General features: G+C 35.8%; 1 protein-coding gene across 4 annotated transcripts in view; it reads right to left on the reverse strand.

Moving 5' to 3' along the window:
• Positions 1 to 2,901: 2,901 nt before the first annotated feature.
• The window catches only part of EYA2 (EYA transcriptional coactivator and phosphatase 2), a 245,391-nt gene continuing 229,869 nt past the window's right edge, over positions 2,902 to 18,423 (reverse strand). For all 4 annotated transcript variants that reach the window (XM_053691592.1, XM_053691435.1, XM_053691514.1 and 1 more), the window contains 2 exons: positions 14,463 to 14,563; positions 2,902 to 3,765 (listed from right to left, as the gene is read on the reverse strand). In XM_053691592.1, the coding sequence (XP_053547567.1) occupies positions 3,685 to 3,765; positions 14,463 to 14,563 (182 nt within the window). In that variant the 3' untranslated portion in view covers positions 2,902 to 3,684. The remainder of the gene's footprint in view (positions 3,766 to 14,462; positions 14,564 to 18,423) is intronic.

Below are 18,423 nucleotides of genomic sequence, written 5' to 3' on the forward strand. Positions count from 1 at the left end.
CTAAGCCTTTTTTTCACCCCTGTGCTCAGCCAATTTTAAACTTTTTTGCTACCAACATTTAAACCCTATTGTAGTAAAATGTCAGTGAGTGACCCACACAAATTATATATTGTTTATTTTCCAGCAGGCCCAGTAGCTTCACAATATATATTGGTATAAATAAAACTGATGGCATGTGAGATAGCTGCGGCCAAAAATGTAAAACAATGTATATTTTTTGGGTAGACTTTAGTAAATAATATTGAAAATGGCCCAATGACCACTGCTGTTACTGTGATCACCTTACTAAACTGTCATCAAGGGTAGTCACGTGTGAAATAGGGGCTTTTGGGGGTTATAATATAAATTACAGAGGCCCTTTTGTACAGTACAGAAATAAACACTTTTTTCTTGCAAGGTGCTGACTATGCAAACAAAATTAATATGTTTTTTAAGAGAGGGACTAGTCTACTGGAAAATACATTTTATTTGGGGTCTCTAGACATACAATTTGTTTTTAATTGGGGAATAAATAAAAGAGAGGGAAATTCTCTTTCAAATGAGGGGTCTTGGAACTTTATAACTGCTATGGGAGCTAAGATCGAGAGGTTAGAAAAACGTCCCCCCATCCAGCTCCCTTCTAGCTACCGGTGAGGGGCTCAGCCCCTTTGTAACGTCGGTGGTTGACACTCCCATAAAGCGTGAGAGTGCCGCCCACTAGGAAACCAACAATCCCCGGCCTGTAGTATGGGGGATCACGGAAAACAACGATCCCCCTACATGACTAAACGACTCGTTGTGCGCCTACAGGTTCTGATGCGTATGACGAGCTACAGTTTCCAAAGAGGGCTTCATCATATGTTGTAAATATATGTTCCATTCTCCAAAATGAGGGGTTATGACCTCAGGTATTATTTGATTATTTAGTTTGTTTAAAATTTTGGATGATTTTACATATTCCAATAATTTATGGGTTATCATGTTACATTAACAGTTCTACAGATTATTAGTATTATTGGTTATTTGTAGAGCGCCAGCAGATTCCGCAGCGCTAATAGATCTGCCTGCTTAACTATAAAATAGTCATCACATCTTACCTATACCGTCCTATCTCAGTAGCATTTCTCCTTTAAAAACAACATTCTTCCTCTCAAATCTGTTCCCTAAAGTATATTAATTAACCTCCCTCTGTGACTGGAGGCTCCTAGTTTGTAAGAACACTACATTTGTACAATAGAAATTTGTATTCATAATCCTTTCTGCTTTAACATTATAACTACACATTAAAAATGAAACCTAAAAAATAAAAACACATACCCACTGGTGTAAATGATTAGTATCATTTGAATTGCAATATTTCATAGTACAATATGTTTATGGTATGGCTTCAGCTATCTGTATTCATTATTTTTGGTTTATAGCCACAGAGTTGGGCCAACTTGCGCCTTAAAAGGAAAAAAAAAAACAATTATTGTGATGAATAGGTGCCAGAGTGTGAGCTTTTCCTGTCTAACAATTTTCTGTTCATTTTCTCTATAGTTGATGGAATATAACAGAAGGGAATAGGAACATATGTAACAAATAGAGAAAGATCTTTTGTGTTGTGTTAGTACACAGGCATTCTTAGTGACACTGATTGCCTATGTTTATTATAAGAGTGTATAGTTGAAGTTTTTGAAACACAAGTTGTTTGAAGTTATCCGACATAAGTTGACACAGAGAAAATTGAATATTTATTTTCTATAAAGTAAACATGTTTGTATTATAAGTATTCATTTTAGAATGTGGCAAATATAAGAACAAGCTATGTAATGTTTGATTTCAGCATAATTAAAACCATTGGACCTAAAGTCACAATTTGAAGGAGAATCCCCTCCTCTGTGCTGTGCAACCCCCTCCCCAACAGTTTTACCAGGATGTAGGTAGGCTCCTATAAATTGTAAAGTCCTATATCACTACGTGCAAGTGCCATGCATTGTGTATAACTTAACTCAACTTTATATGACATCCTGTAGGTGTGTATAATTATATATATTCCCCATTTTCTGTCAAGTTCATGATTATTTGGAGCCCCAAGGCAGAATATGCTGAGATCTCAGTTGTCATTCCAGAAAATGCAGCACGTCTGCAGAAAGAACGGGACACAGGCAGGAACTGTTAGATCTTCCGCTTTGCAGTGCTGCTCTGCACCAGACTGTGTAAGTTTTCCATAATGAAGTACAGCCAGGGATGAGAACAGCAAAATATGGAGCAGTGCTGCGAAGCAGAAGCGCATAGATCGATGACTGGCTCTCAGGGATTTTTCAACCCCACCCTTAGCCTTTCCAGATCTGCAAAGCTGTGACTCCTTATGAACAATACATTTTTTTATTACTATATTTTTACATTATAATTATATGATGCTCAACTAAGAGCAAAGGAAACAAAATGATTCAAAAGAGTTTAAAAACTGAAGATTTTTACTTTCTCTTCAGCTAATTTGCAATAGATTTTTCCACTATTGAATTCCATATCAAAATGACATACAGAAACTTTTCACTAAAAAATTCTTATCGTAAAAAGTGAAAAAAGTTCTGCTTCTGGGATTTGAAGTGAGATAAAGCAAGTTTACAAACCTACCTTAAGATGAGTTCTTTCGATACCTTACTCATATGTTATCATAAAAATATAAGAGAAAACTAAATATATTCTTGCAAAAAAAAAAAAAAAAAACCAATATGTCTCTTCATATATTTTATGAAGCCCTTTTAAATGATCTTATTCCTACACCCCAACCTCTGTCAACTCTCTCTCAATTTTAATAAAATATATTTGCATTAATATATTTATATTTAGACATTAACCCCATGGAGCAATTAAATATTTTCAAGATGTATACTTCAAACATACAAATAATAATTAATAAAGTTGACAAAACATAAATAATCTTCCCCAAAATGTAAACTTGGTTTTATTTAATGCCTTTCATTCATGACAACATACTGCTTTTACATATACATATATATATAAAACAAAGATGGTAGCATAAGGCACGGTGTAGACACATGCACAGTCCACATACCATCTATACAAGGTTAAAAACATAACTATATTAATCCTTAACAACCAGTACTAATTTACACAACATGATTGTCCCCAGGGTTTGCCTTGAAGAAAAGAACTTTTAAATAAGATCAACGTAAACCCTCCCTCCCAATCTGATAGATTAAACTTTAGGTAAAGGAGTGTAATGACAGAAGAATAAAAAGAGTCCATAAATTAGAAAAACATATAAAAAAAATGAGCAACAGTTTGACTCTCATATCCATCAAGTTCCATGAATCACAATGTATTATGTAGTGAGCATATTGAATCAATAGGTTGTAGGCCATTGTTTGCCAAGTCTTTAAAACATTTGCTCACCACAGCAAGTCTTTCTTGTGCTTATAAATAGTCCAAGTGGCAAATAACTCCTCACTTGTAGTCCAAGTTAAGATACAAGCATTTTATTTTATATTTTACAAGTTCAGTATCATCTGGGTTAAGCTGTTTGCTTCCAGGTAAGCCTTGAAGTTCAAAGGGCATTGGTAGGTGTTCAACAGCTTTTATCCTTAGCTGGAGCAAGCTGATGCACCATAGCAGACGTTTGTTATCAAATCATAATGTTCATGATGAGTGAGGTGTTCTGGTGACTGGTGAAGACCAGCATGGTCGCTGTCCATCCTGCTACAAGTATTCCAGTTCCAGAGCATGCCGCAAAGCCTCGAGATCAGCGTGGCAAGACACTCTCCAAAATGGCATATTGTGCTGTAATAACAAGAAAAGATGAATTTAATGTTATGTATTTATAATATGCCACGTGCATACATCTCGATTTGTAATACACCGTGTATTTACAGACTATAAATAAAAGAACTGGGACTACCAATCTCTCATATGCACAAGTATGCCTGTTTCATCACACGATAGATTATCCACAGATAAAACCATAGTATTTTCTAATTGTATAGATACAGAAAATATATTATGGAGTTTCTTCTGACAAAGGCCCAGATTACAAGTTGCGCATTAACAGTTACGCAAAAGCGAAAAGGGGTACATATGTATTTATATGTGTATATATGTATAAACACATAAATACATATGTAGACATATATATATATAAAAAGGGGGTTTATTTGTTGATGGAACAAATTGCAGAATTTTAATTTACCGAGTGTTAATAAGAGTATAGATTCACTCACTTATGCCTAGATTTAGAGTTTTGTCAGTAAAGACCCGCGGTGCTAACGCTGCTTTTTTTTCCAGCGCACCCTTAAGACAACGCTGGTATTTAGAGTTGTCTGAGTGGCTGCGTTAGGCTCAGAAAAGGGAGCATAGAGCATAATTTTACCTTCCCTTCAACTCTCAATACCAGCATTGCCTACGGTAGCTGTAAGCTGGAAAAACGTGCTCATGCACGATATCTCCATAGGATACAATGGGGCTGAGCTGGCTGAAAAAAAAAACTAACACCTGCAAAAAAGCAGCGTTCAGCTCCTAGCGCAGCCCCATTGTTTCCTATGGGGAAACACTCTCTAAGTCTACACCTAACACCCTAACATGAACCCTGAGTCTAAAAACCCCTAACCTTACACTTATTAACCCCTAATCTGCCGCCCCCGCTATCGCTGACACCTGCATTATACTATTAACCCCTAATCTGCCGCTCCGGACACCGCCGCCACCTACATTATAGCTATAAACTCCTAATCTACTGCCCCTAACATCGCCGACACCTATATTATATTTATTACCCCCTAATCTGCCCCCTCCAACATCGCCGCCACCTACCTACACTTATTAACCCCTAATCTGCCGACCGGACCTCGCCGCCACTATAATAAATGTATTAACCCCTAAACCGCCGTACTCCCGTCTCGCAAACACTATAATAAATTGTATTAACCCCTAATCTGCCCTCCCTAACATCGCCGCCACCTACCTACAATTATTAACCCCTAATCTCCCACCAGCAATGTCGCCGCTACTATAATAAAGTTATTAACCCCTAAACCTAAGTCTAACCCTAACCCTAACACCCCCCTAAGTTAAATATAATTTTAATTAAACAAAATAATATTCCTATAATTAAATAAATTATACCTAGAAAATAAACCATAATATAGCTACAATATAACTAATAATTACATTGTAGCTATTTTAGGATTTATATTTATTTTACAGGCAACTTTGTATTTATTTTAACTAGGTACAATAGCTATTAAATAGTTAATAACTATTTAATAGCTACCTAGTTAAAATAAGTACAAAATTACCTGTAAAATAAATCCTAACCTAAGTTACAAATACACCTAACACTACACTATCATTAAATTAATTAAATAAATTACCCACAAAATTAGCTAAACTAAAATACAATTAAATAAACTAATCTATAATACAAAAAAAACACTAAATTACAGAAAATAAAAAAATATTACAAGAAGTTTAAACTAATTACACCTAATCTAAGCCCCCTAATAAAATAAAAAAGCCCCCCAAAATAATAAAATGCCCTACCCTATTCTAAATTACAAAAGTAATCAGCTCTTTTACCAGCCCTTAAAAGGACTTTTTGTGGGGCATTGCCCCAAAGTAATCAGCTTTTTTACCTGTAAAAAAAATACAACCCCCCCCAACATTAAAACCCACCACCCACATACCCCTACTCTAACCCACCCAAACCCCCCTTAAAAAAAACTAACGCTAACCCCCTGAAGATCTCCCTACCTTGAGTCGTCTTCACCCAACCGGGCCGAAATCTTCATCCAAGGTGCGCAGAGGAGGTCCTTCATCCGGTAGAAGTCTTCATCCAGGCGGAGTCTTCAATCTTCATCCATCCAGAGCGTAGCCATCTTCCAAGGAGCCGACGCAGAGCCATCCTCTTCATCTGGGGTGTCTTCTAACACAATGACGGTACCTTTAAGTGACGTCATCCAAGATGGCGTCCCTTCAATTCCAATTGGCTGATAGGATGCTATCAGCCAATCGGAATTAAGGTAGGAAAAATCTGATTGGCTGATTCAATCAGCCAATCAGATTGAAGTTGAATCCGATTGGCTGATCCAATCAACCAATCGTATTGAGCTCGCATTCTATTGGCTGATTGGAAGAGCCAATAGAATGCAAGCTCAATACGATTGGCTGATTGAATCAGCCAATCAGATCTTTCCTACCTTAATTCCGATTGGCCGATAGAATCCTATCAGCCAATCGGAATTGAAGGGACGCCATCTTGGCTGATGTCACTTAAAGGTACCGTCATTGTGTTAGAAGACTCCGGATTAAGAGGATGGCTCCGCGTCGGCTCCTTGGAAGATGGCTCCGCTCCACTGCGGATGGATGAAGATTGAAGACGCCGCCTGGATGAAAACTTCTACCGGGTGAAGGACCTCCTCTGCGCACCTTGGATGAAGATTTCTGCCCGGTTGGGTGAAGACGACTCAAGGTAGGGAGATCTTCAGGGGGTTAGCGTTAGGTTTTTTTAAGGGGGGTTTGGGTGGGTTTTAATGTTGGGGGGGTTGTATTTTTTTTACAGGTAAAAAAGCTGATTACTTTGGGGCAATGCCCCACAAAAAGTCCTTTTAAGGGCTGGTAAAAGAGCTGATTACTTTTGTAATTTAGAATAGGGTAGGGCATTTTATTATTTTTTATTTTTTTTTATTTTATTAGGGGGCTTAGATTAGGTGTAATTAGTTTAAACTTCTTTTAATATTTTTTTATTTTCTGTAATTTAGTGTTTGTTTTTTTGTATTATAGATTAGTTTATTTAATTGTATTTTAGTTTAGCTAATTGTAGGTAATTTATTTAATTAATTTAATGATAGTGTAGCGTTAGGTGTATTTGTAACTTAGGTTAGGATTTATTTTACAGGTAATTTTGTACTTATTTTAACTAGGTAGCTATTAAATAGTTATTAACTATTTAATAGCTATTGTACCTAGTTAAAATAAATACAAAGTTGCCTGTAAAATAAATATAAATCCTAAAATAGCTACAATGTAATTATTAGTTATATTGTAGCTATATTAGGGTTTATTTTCTAGGTAAGTATTTAGTTTTAAATAGGAATCATTTATTTAATTATAGGAATATTATTTTGTTTAATTAAAATTATATTTAACTTAGGGGGGTGTTAGGGTTAGACTTAGGTTTAGGGGTTAATAACTTTAGTATAGTAGCGGCGACATTGCGGGCGGGAGATTAGGGGTTAATAATTGTAGTTAGGTGGCGGCAACGTTGGGGGGGGCAGATTAGGGGTTAATAAATATAAAGTAGGTGTCGGCGATGTTAGGGGCAGCAGATTAGGGGTTCATAGCTATAATGTAGGTGGCGGCGGTGTCCGGTCGGCAGATTAGGGGTTAAAAATTTTTATTACAGGGTTTGCAATGTGGGGGGCCTCGGTTTAGGGGTACATAGGTAATTTATGGGTGTTAGTGTACTTTGTAGCACTGTAGTTAAGAGCTTTATGTTCCGGCGTTAGCCCATAAAGCTCTTAACTACTGACTTTTTTTGGCGGTAGGAGTCTTGTCGGTAGAGGCTCTACCGCTCACTTCTTCCAAGACTCCAAATACCAGTGTTAGGCAAATCCCATAGAAAAGATAGGATACGCAATTGACGTAAGGGGATCTGCGGTAGCCTGGAGTCGCGGAAAGAAAGTGAGCGGTAGACCCTTTCCTGCCTGACTCTAAATACCAGCGGGCATTAAAAAGCAGCGTTAGGACCCCTTAACGCTGCTTTAGACGGCTAACACCAAACTCTAAATATAGGCGATAGTATCTTATGCATTTTTTGATACTTTCCTGTCCGGGTTTCTGGTCAGTTCTGAGCATAATAAAACCCACAATTTTGATATTGTATCAGTTAGGAGTGTTTTGTTTTCTATTGTGTGTCACTTTTTCTTTCTTAAACGTATGTGTTTATATATATATATATATATATATATATATATATATATATATATATATATATATAAATATATATAGTACAAAAATACCACCAGATATATGTAGAAATATGTATTTATGAATAAATATAACATATTCTTCTATGTGAAGAATGGAATGTGAAATATTCATATTTTTATTGAGAATATGCGATCAGGTTTACTTTGAACTTGTAATATAAGCACCACCGACGCACGCAAAAATGTACTACTAGCGGAGTTAGCGCGCGAGTGGGGCATTAAATAATGCTCCACTTAGAATCTGTCCCTAAGTTGATAATAATGTAAACATGTCAAGTAATACAACAAAACTATAAATGTAATATTATAAAAAGCAGTCTTGGATTCCAAATGAAATGTGCATGAAACACTACGTACAAAACGTTTAGAAAATGCATGTAGCTATAATATTTATATTTGTGAGCCAGTGCTGTGCAGTTATTGGATGCAGAGCTAGGACACGCGCTAACTACAGCTAACTACAGCACATTACTGCTGACATCTAGTTTGAGAGAGACAGTATTTTATTGCTGGATTATTTATTTTACTGCTATACATCTAAAACAAATAAACCCCAAAAATCATTATAATGCCATAGTGATTCCTCTTGCTACTGCAGATTTGTAGCTTGCAGACAAGAAAAGAAATATAACTGGGATACAAGACTAGTGCTTTCGGCATGACAGTGAAAACCCCCCCTTTTGTAAAAGCTCAGGTGTACTAAATAGTCAGATAAAGATGCTCATCCATCATAGGCTCTGACAGCTATAGAAAAGAATGTCTAGATCAACTGGGAAGAAAACACAGGCAAAGAGCCTTTTAACCTGCTATGGTAATGGTGCTGAACTCTGCATAGGTTCATATGCTTCAATATGCACAATATGCGTTGATCTATCAATTTGCATTTCCTATTCGTTCAGTTCATAGGAAACACTGAGTATTAATGGTCTATTTGTTCTACAATGCAAGCAGATATTTTTAAAGAATTGTTTGAGTTGAGATGTTTAAAATCTGGGAGAAAATGAACTACATTTCAGTTTATGAATAAATTGCTGGAGTGTTGTGCTGATATGAGATTTATAAAGATGTTAATGGGCTATATTTTATATCCACTCATGAGGTTGCTGAACTCATTATTAAAGTGAGATTAATGTTCTAAATGAATTGAGCATAACGTTACCTATCTCACCAAGTATATTGTTTCTGGGCATTCTTACCATTAGTATTTATTGCCATTAAGTGCTAAATACATGATATCTCATACATGAAAAGCAAACCTATTGTTAAGCAGTTAAATCAATTACAAACTAAATTATTTCAGAAACATGCTTGAAACACGGATAATGTAAATGTCTGTAAGTTCAGAATATTCGCATCTCTTATAATGTAGGAAAGCAGTCTTGCTGGATAAAACGAGAGGCTGAACATGGCATTGTGGGGGTGTGATGAGGACATTTCAGCTATACCTTGGCCTAGCATGTGGAATTCAAAAAGACTCTACTGACTTGACTCTCCACTGACTTGATCCCGTCTCCTGATCATGCCTCTCTATTTCAAAACTAACAGAGTGTCCTCATTTCACTTTCCTTGTATTTCTCTTTTATCACAGTTTTCTCTTGTGCACATTAAGGTAGACACTTTTATAGTGTGTGTATTTTTTCCTGTTGAAATTAGTTTTTAACGTTAGGTTTTCAATGTGTTTTTGTGATACTGGTCACCTTGACGGTAGAACTGTTTTATGTGGCAAGAAGTGAAATAAATGTAGCACCATTGTTTATAAATGGAACTGAACTTGCAATTCGCGGTTGTGGCGAGGTGATGGTACAAATCTTTATGAACTCTGCAAACTTCAAGTTCCAAACGTTTCTTCAGCTAGATATTTGTTTCACAAACTGTTTTTATTAAATCTAGGAAATTGTTTTGGCATAAAAGAAATCTATCCAAGACTGCATATATACTGTTAACAGCTGAATTTGCACTTCACAATCGTCTATTTAAATGTGAGAGTTCATGAGGACGGCTCATGCCACCATGTTCCCCTTTTTTTTTGCAACAAATGGACAGGAGCAAGCGCTAGCAAACTACTTAATGTAGACAAAATGCCTCCAGTGAATGATTCCAGCCTATACCAGATACGGCTCTGAGGGTTCAAGGGGCCACTTCATGACAGTAAAACACAACTCTGGGCGAGGTATTCTTAAATATATATTATATTATTTTATATTATTTATATAAAAAAAACCTGAAGTACACGTTAGCATTTTGATGCACCGCACTGATATCAATTACATAAACACAGCAAAATCTATAGTAATAGTGCCGTGTACCTGAAATGTTCACAAAACAAATTCTTCTGCACAATGTTTCAGAATCAGGGTTAAAATGTTATGAGGCAAGTGTAAATAACACTATCATAATACATACATTGTAATACGATTTATTTTTTGTGAGCTGTTATGAAAACATTTGAATAACTTTATGAATGAAGCTGAACAAACATATGAGCAGCCTGTGTGTGCCTTGAGGGCCCAAACACTCCTCTTCATTTTAGTCATTTACTGAGGACACAATTTCTGGTGTATTCTTTCCTGTAATCACACGGTGCCTTTTATGGGCCAAATAACATTTTCACACTTCATAAGAATAAAATAAATGTTTAAGGCTGGGCTAAACAAGCTGGTAGTGGTATTCTGAGAGGGACATTAAACAAATATGAAGTGCGTCTGTTATTGTGATAATTACACATTTATAGCAGCAACTTCAAAATCTAGCACTGCAAAGAATAGAAATGCTTATTATAAAGAGGGGCCCATAATTAACTCCTTTTCTTCCAGAAAGGCTGCACAAGCAAATGCATTTCATATTAAAGGGACAGTATACACCATTTAGGTAGACAACAGTCTACTTCTTAAACTTTGGGGATTGGTTAAGTCTGAAAATCAGCACAATGTTATTTAAAAATAAGCAAAACTATACATTGTTACAAAAGAAAACCTGCATGGACTTTATAAATAGCTCATCTACAAAAGATTTATGCAAAGCAAAATCTAGTGTACAATGTGTCCCTTTAAATACGCGCGCCTGTGGCACAGCCTCTCCGACAGCCTAAAGGTTTATTATGGACCCTTCTCTGCCAGGGATTATCTAGGATCCTAGAAATGATAAAAAGCACAAGCAAGCAGGGCAGTATACACGTCCACTTTCTACGTGATTGTTGGTGCATAGAAATGTGTATTCTTGTGCAAAAGCAGTATGAAGTAGCTATGTACATTTGTTAGAATCACAGGGAATGTAAGTTTATCAATTACCAAAACAATATTTTCCATTAAAAATATCATTTTTAAACATTTTATATTATTAAAAAAAAATGCAAATGTGCATTTGCAAACTAGTATATTACATGTACTATTAGTGATGGGAAAGGCTAAAAAACATGAACTATCTTTACCATTTAAATTCTACTATTTCTGTAGAAGAATGGAACTATCACCACAAAAATAGACATTTTAAAATGTGCTATGTATCAGAAGGTGACATTAAAGCAGTTTAAAATGATATTAAAACTACATATTTGTGTACAAATAATCTCCAGGGATCAATTGCTCACTGGTTGATGACACCTCCCAGAAGATCCCATAAGGGACAAATTCTAGCTTTATCTACCTAATTTGTCATGCCAAATGTAATCTGGCATGTTTATAGTATCAAGAAGAAAAATATGGTACTATAATAAAAAATAAAATAAAAAAATGAGTGTGCTGATAAGAAATTTATAAAATTGTATAAAGAAATAATTTAAAATGTAAATTAATACTAATTCAATTGCTTTTATCTGTTCCAGCGTAATAAAACCCAGTGAATATTAGAGGGGAGGGCATTATCATGGTCAAGCTGCCTGGGACTGGAAAATCTGTTTAGGGGTTTGTGTTAATAAAATATTGCAATATCTGGTAAGCAGAAGAAATGAAAGTCGTATTTATTTATGTTAAATACAATACAATTTGTTGTAAAGCAAGTAGGGAGTTATAAAACTTTCTGATAATGAACGTTACAAAAAAAAAAAAAAAATCCCAGAAGGAGCTTGCTAGTTGCTAGCAATGATTTTTTTAATACATTACTTTAAGAATAAACAAATAAAAAACAGACCAAAAACTCCTCGGTGTTTAATAACATCAGCTTTTTGAAAGTCGGTTTATAGTCATTTATGAAAACTAACAGTTCTCTTCTGAAAATCACCTTTTCGGAAACAACCAATACCATAGGGAGAGTCAGAGTAATGCAGGGGGATTTGTATAAGGAAATTACTTGGGATGCTTCTGTAGTTGAAAAATGTGTAACCTGCCACTTTTTATAACTTAAGGAACTGTATAATTAAGTTTCCTTCAATATTTTTGTCAAAGGGCAAACAGTTTAAAATTAAATGTGCAATGATCTACACATACACATGCATATTATATATATATATATATATATATATACATATATATATATATATATACACACACACACACACACACGTATATATATAATATATATATACACACACACACACACATATATATATATATATATATATATACACACACACGCATATATATATATACCTACACACACACACACATATATATATATATATATATATACACACACACACACACGCATATTATATATATATATATATATATATATATATTTACACACACATATACACAAATACAGATGTACACATACACACACATTAAAATACACACACACATGCATACACATACACACACATTAAAGTACACACACACACACACATGCATACACATACACACACACGCACAAATACATCTCTATACTTTTATAAATATACTAGACGATAAGCCTGCCCAGAGGGTAGTCTATGTTTAAAAACTACAACCCCCAAGCTAAAGTTACAAAAAATAAAAAAAGTAAAATTACAGAAAAAAATAAACAAAGCTATCCAAAATAAAAAAATTAAACCTAAACTAATACCCCTATAAAAATAAAAATCCCCCCAAAATAAAAACACCCCCTAATCTAATACTAAACTACCAATAGCCCTTAAAAGGGCCTTTTGTAGGGCATTGCCCTAAGTTAAACAGCTCTTTTACCTCTAAAAAATACTAAGTCCCCCCCCAACAGTAAAAACCCCCCACCCACTAAACCCCCAAAATAAAAAAAAACCTAACCCTAAAAAAAACTTAACCACCCATTGCCCCATAAGGGGCATTTGTATGGGCATTGCTCTTAAAAGGGCATTCAGCTCTTTTACTGCCCTTAAAAGGGCAATCAGCTCTTTTTCAAAACCAAAAAAATCCTAATCTAAAAAAACAACACCTCAAAAATTAAAATAAAAAAGCCTAAACCTAAGCCCCAAATAGGTACTCACTGTTCCTGAAGTCCGGTGGAATAGGTCTTCTTCCAGATGGATCCATCATCTTCTATCTTCATCTGGAGTGAAGGCGGCGCGGAGAGGACCGCCGCTGAGGATCCAGGCATCGGGAACACAGCTCCGCACCTCCACTCCGCGTCGCCTTTACTCCAGATGAAGATAGAAGATGATGGAGCTGTCTGGAAGAAGACCTTCTCCGTCTGACTTCAGGAACATTGAATACCTATTTGGGGTTTAGGTTTAGGCTTTTTAAAAAGGTTTTTTGGGGCTTAAAAAAGAGCTGATTGCCCTTTTAAGGGCAATGCCCATACAAATGCCCCTTTAGCGGCAATGGGTAGTTTAGTTTTTTTAGTATTAGCTTTTTTTATTTTGAGGGGTTAGGTGGGTGGGGGGTTTTTACTGATAGGGGGGATTTAGTATTTTTTAGAGGTAAAAGAGCTGTTTAACTTAAGGTAGTTTAGATTAGGGGGTGTTTTTATTTTGAGGGGCGCTTTTTTATTTTCATAGGGATTAGGTATAAAAAAATATTTTTGATAATTTACTTTTTTCTTTAATGTTAGACTTTTTTTTTATTTTTTTTTGTAATTTAATTTGGATTTTTTAATTTAATTGTAATTTAGTTGTAATTGGGGTTAATTTAGGGGGTGTTAGGTTAGGGGGCTTAGTAACTGAATGAGTTATTTGCGTTATGGGGGGGTTGGCGGTATAGGGGTTAATATATTAGAGTTATTGCAATGTGGGGGTTTGGCGGTTTAATAGTTAATAGGTTAAATAGGTTTATTGCAATGTGGGAGGTTGGCGGTTTAGGGGTTAATATTTTAATTATGTTATTTGTGGTTTAGGGGTTAATAACTTTATTATTTTGCCATGTGGTGGTTGATGGTTTAGGTGTTTGTTAATACCTCGTGCGGGAGGTTAGGTTTTTTTGTTATACTTTGTGGGGGCAGTTACGTGTTTTTATTTTTATTTCTTTCACAACCCTGCCATTTTCGGAATTCATCTGGATACAGCAGTGGATTCGTTTGGCTGCGCGAAGCCAACATTCCTTTGAGGATGCGTGCGCAACTGGCGACACTGACAGACATGCTACAAACGCCCTTATAGTATAGATGACCTACCTTTTTTGCAGCCTGTTCCTCTTCGACCCCATCTCCGATTACTACGTATACTGCTTTTCTTCCAAACCGTTGCATTATTCTCTCGAAACAGCATTCTTTCCCTGGACAAAGAACATATTTCACTGTGTATTACAATTAGGTAATGGGTACATTACAATAAAACTAAACGCATTATTAAATAATAATTTAGGTCAGAAAAGAAGCATGACTATTTTGTACGTTTAACTCACCCAAATATTAGTTTTTTGGACAGAAGCTTTAAATTCTTGGGCAGCAAGAAACAAGTATCTCATCGCAGTGATTAAGGTATTTAAAGGGACAGTCTACACTAAAATCGTTATTGTTTAAAAAGATAGATAATGCCTTTACTACCCATTCCCCAGCTTTGCACAACCAACATTGATATATTAATATACTTTATAACATTTTAAACCTCCTGTTACTAATCCACTATAGACAGCCTCTTATCACATGCTTTTGTATATGCTTTTCACAACAGGAGACTGCTAGTTCATGTGGGTCATATAGATAACATTGTGTTCACACCCAAGGAGTTTTTCTTAAGATTTAGCACAACACAGTACTAAATGCAAGTCAATAGGTAATAAATAAAGTCATGTGATCAGGGGGCCGTCAGAAGATGCTTAGATACAAGGTAATCACAGAGGTAAAAAGAATATTGATATAACTGTGTTTGTTATGCAAAACTGGGGAATGGGTAATAAATGGATTATCTATCTTTTAAAACAATAAAAATTATATTGTAGACTGTCCCTTTAAATAGCAATTTTCCTATTTTGACCCACTACTATTTTGTAGTTTAGAAGTCAAAAGTTGTTGACTTATGTTGTGCAGGTTAGTCCTAAACAAGAGGTGATAAAGTTAAATTAAAATATGTTTTCCCTTTAAAAACAAACGGCTAGATTACGAGTTTGGCGTTAGCCTTAAAAAGCAGCGTTAAGAGCTCCCAAAGCTGTTTTTTAACGCCCGCTGGTATTATGAGTCTTGAAGGTACAGGTGTGCCACTCACTTTTTTTGGCCAGAGTCGGAAATGCCGCAAATCCACTTACGTCAATTGCATATCCTATATTTTCAATGGGACTTGCATAGCGCTGGTATTACGAGTCTGACCAAAAGTGAGCGGTAAACCCTCTCCTGTCAAGACTGGGCAGTAGTTAAGAGTTTTACACTACAACGCCGTAGCATAAAACTCTTAACTAAAGTGCTAAAAAGTACACTAACACCCATAAACTACCTATTAACCCCTAAACCGAGGCCCTCCCACATCGCAAACACTTTTAAAAAAAATTGACCCCTATTCTACCGAACCGGACATCGCCGCCACTATAACAAATATATTAACCCCTAAACCGCCGCACTCCTGCATCACAAACATTATTTAATTATTATTAACCCCTAATCTGCCGGCCCTAACATCACCAACACCTACCTACATTAATTAACCCCTAAGCTGCCACCCCCAACGTCGCCGCCACTATAATAAAGTTATTAACCCCTAAACCTAAGTCTAACCCTAACACCCCCTAACTTAAATATAATTTAAATAAATCTAAATAAAATTACTACAATTAACTAAATTATTCCTATTTAAAAATAAATACTTACCTATAAAATAAACCCTAAGATAGCTACAATATAACTAATAGTTACATTGTAGCTAGCTTAGGTTTGATTTTAATTTTACAGGCAACTTTGTATTTATTTTAACTATTATTATTATTATTATTATTATCAGGTATTTGTAAAGCCCCAACAGATTCCGCAGCACTGACTAGGTAAAATAGTTATTAAATAGTAATTAACTATTTAATAACTGCCTAGTTAAAATAAAGACAAATTTACCTGTAAAATAAAACCTAACCTAAGTTACAATTACACCTAACACTACACTACAATTAAATTAATTACCTAAATTAAATACAATTAATTACAATTAAATAAAATTATCTAAAGTACAAAAAAAAAACACACTAAATTACAGAAGATAATAAAGAAATTACAAGATTTTTAAACTAATTACACCTAATCTAATCCCCCTAACAAAATAAAAAAAGCCCCCCAAAATAAAAAAAGCCCTACCCTACACTAAATTACAAATAACCCTTAAAAGGGCCTTTTGCGGGGCATTGCCCCAAAGTAATCAGCTCTTTTACCTGTAAAAAAAAGTACAAATACCCTCTCCAACATTAAAACCCACCACCCACACAACCAACCCTACTCTAAAACCCACCCAATCCCCACTTAAAAAACCTTAACACTAACCCCCTGAAGATCACCCTACCCTGAGACGTCTTCACCCAAAGGGGCCGAAGTCCTCAACTAAGCCGGGAGAGGTCTTCATGCAACCGGGCAGAAGTGGTCCTGCAGACGGGCAGAAGTCTTCATCCAGACGACTGCATGAAGGTTCCTTTAAATTACGTCATCCAAGATGGCGTCCCTTCAATTCCGATTGGCTGATAGAATTATATCAGCCAATAGGAATTAAGGTTGAAAAAATACGATTGGCTGATGCAATCAGCCAATAGGATTGAACTGGCATTCTATTGGCTGTTCCAAACAGCCAATAGAATGAAAGTTCAATCCAATAGGTGAATTGCATCAGCCAATAGGATTTTTTCAACCTTAATTCCGATTGGCTGATAGAATTCTATCAGCCAATCGGAATTGAAGGGACAACATATTGGATGACGTCATTTATAGGAACCTTCATTCAGTCATCGGCCGTCGGATGAAGAGGATGCTCCGCGTTGGATGTCTTGAAGATGGACCTGCTCCGCGCCGGATGGATGAAGATAGAAGATGCAGTCTGGATGAAGACTTCTGCCCATCTGGAGGACCACTTCTGCCCGGTTGGATGAAGACTTCTCCCGGCTTCGTTGAGGACTTCGGCCCGGTTGGGTGAAGACGTCTCACGGTAGGGTGATCTTCAGGGGGTTAGTGTTAGTTTTTTTAAAGGGGGATTGGGTGGGTTTTAGAGTAGGGTTGGTTGTGAGGGTGGTGGGTTTTAATGTTGGGGGGGGTATTTGTACTTTTTTTTTACAGGTAAAAGAGCTGATTACTTTGGGGCAATGCCCCGCAAAAGGCCCTTTTAAGGACTATTTGTAATTTAATGTATGGTAGGGCTTTTTTATTTTGGGGGGTCTTTTTTTATTTTGTTAGGGGGATTAGATTAGGTGTAAAATCTTGCAATTTCTTTATTATTTTCTGTAATTTAGGGGGGGTTTGTACTTTAGATAATTGTATTTAATTGTAATTAATTGTATTTAATTTAGGTAATTAATTTAATTGTAGTGTAGTGTTAGGTGTAATTGGAACTTAGGTTAGGTTTTATTTTACAGGTAAATTTTTCTTTATTTTAACTAGGTATTTATGAAATAGTTAATAACTATTTAATAACTATTGTACCTAGTTAAAATAAATACAAAGTTGTCTGTAAAATAAAAATAAACCCTAAGCTAGCTACAATGTAACTATTAGTTATATTGTAGCTATCTTAGGGTTTATTTTATAGGTAAGTATTTAGTTTTAAATAGGAATAATTTAGTTAATTGTAGTAATTTTATTTAGATTTATTACAATTATATTTAAGTTAGGGGGTGTTAGGGTTAGGGTTAGACTTAGGTTTAGGGGTTAATAACTTTATTATAGTGGTGGCGACGTTGGGGGCGGCAGATTAGGGGTTAATAAATGTAGGTAGGTTGCGGCGACACTGGGGGCGGCAGAGTAGGGATTAATAAATAAAATGTAGGTGTCGGCGATGTTGGGGGCAGCAGATTAAGGGTTCATAACTATAATGTAGGTGACGGCGGTGTCCGGAGCAGCAGATTAGGGGTTAATAATATAATGTAGGTGTCGGCGATGTCGGGGGGCAGCAGATTAGGGGTTAATAAGTGTAAGATTAGGGGTGTTTAGACTCGGGGTTCATGTTAGGGTGTTAGGT

Source organism: Bombina bombina, chromosome 1 (assembly GCF_027579735.1).
Source record: "Bombina bombina isolate aBomBom1 chromosome 1, aBomBom1.pri, whole genome shotgun sequence".
Lineage (NCBI taxonomy): Eukaryota > Metazoa > Chordata > Amphibia > Anura > Bombinatoridae > Bombina > Bombina bombina.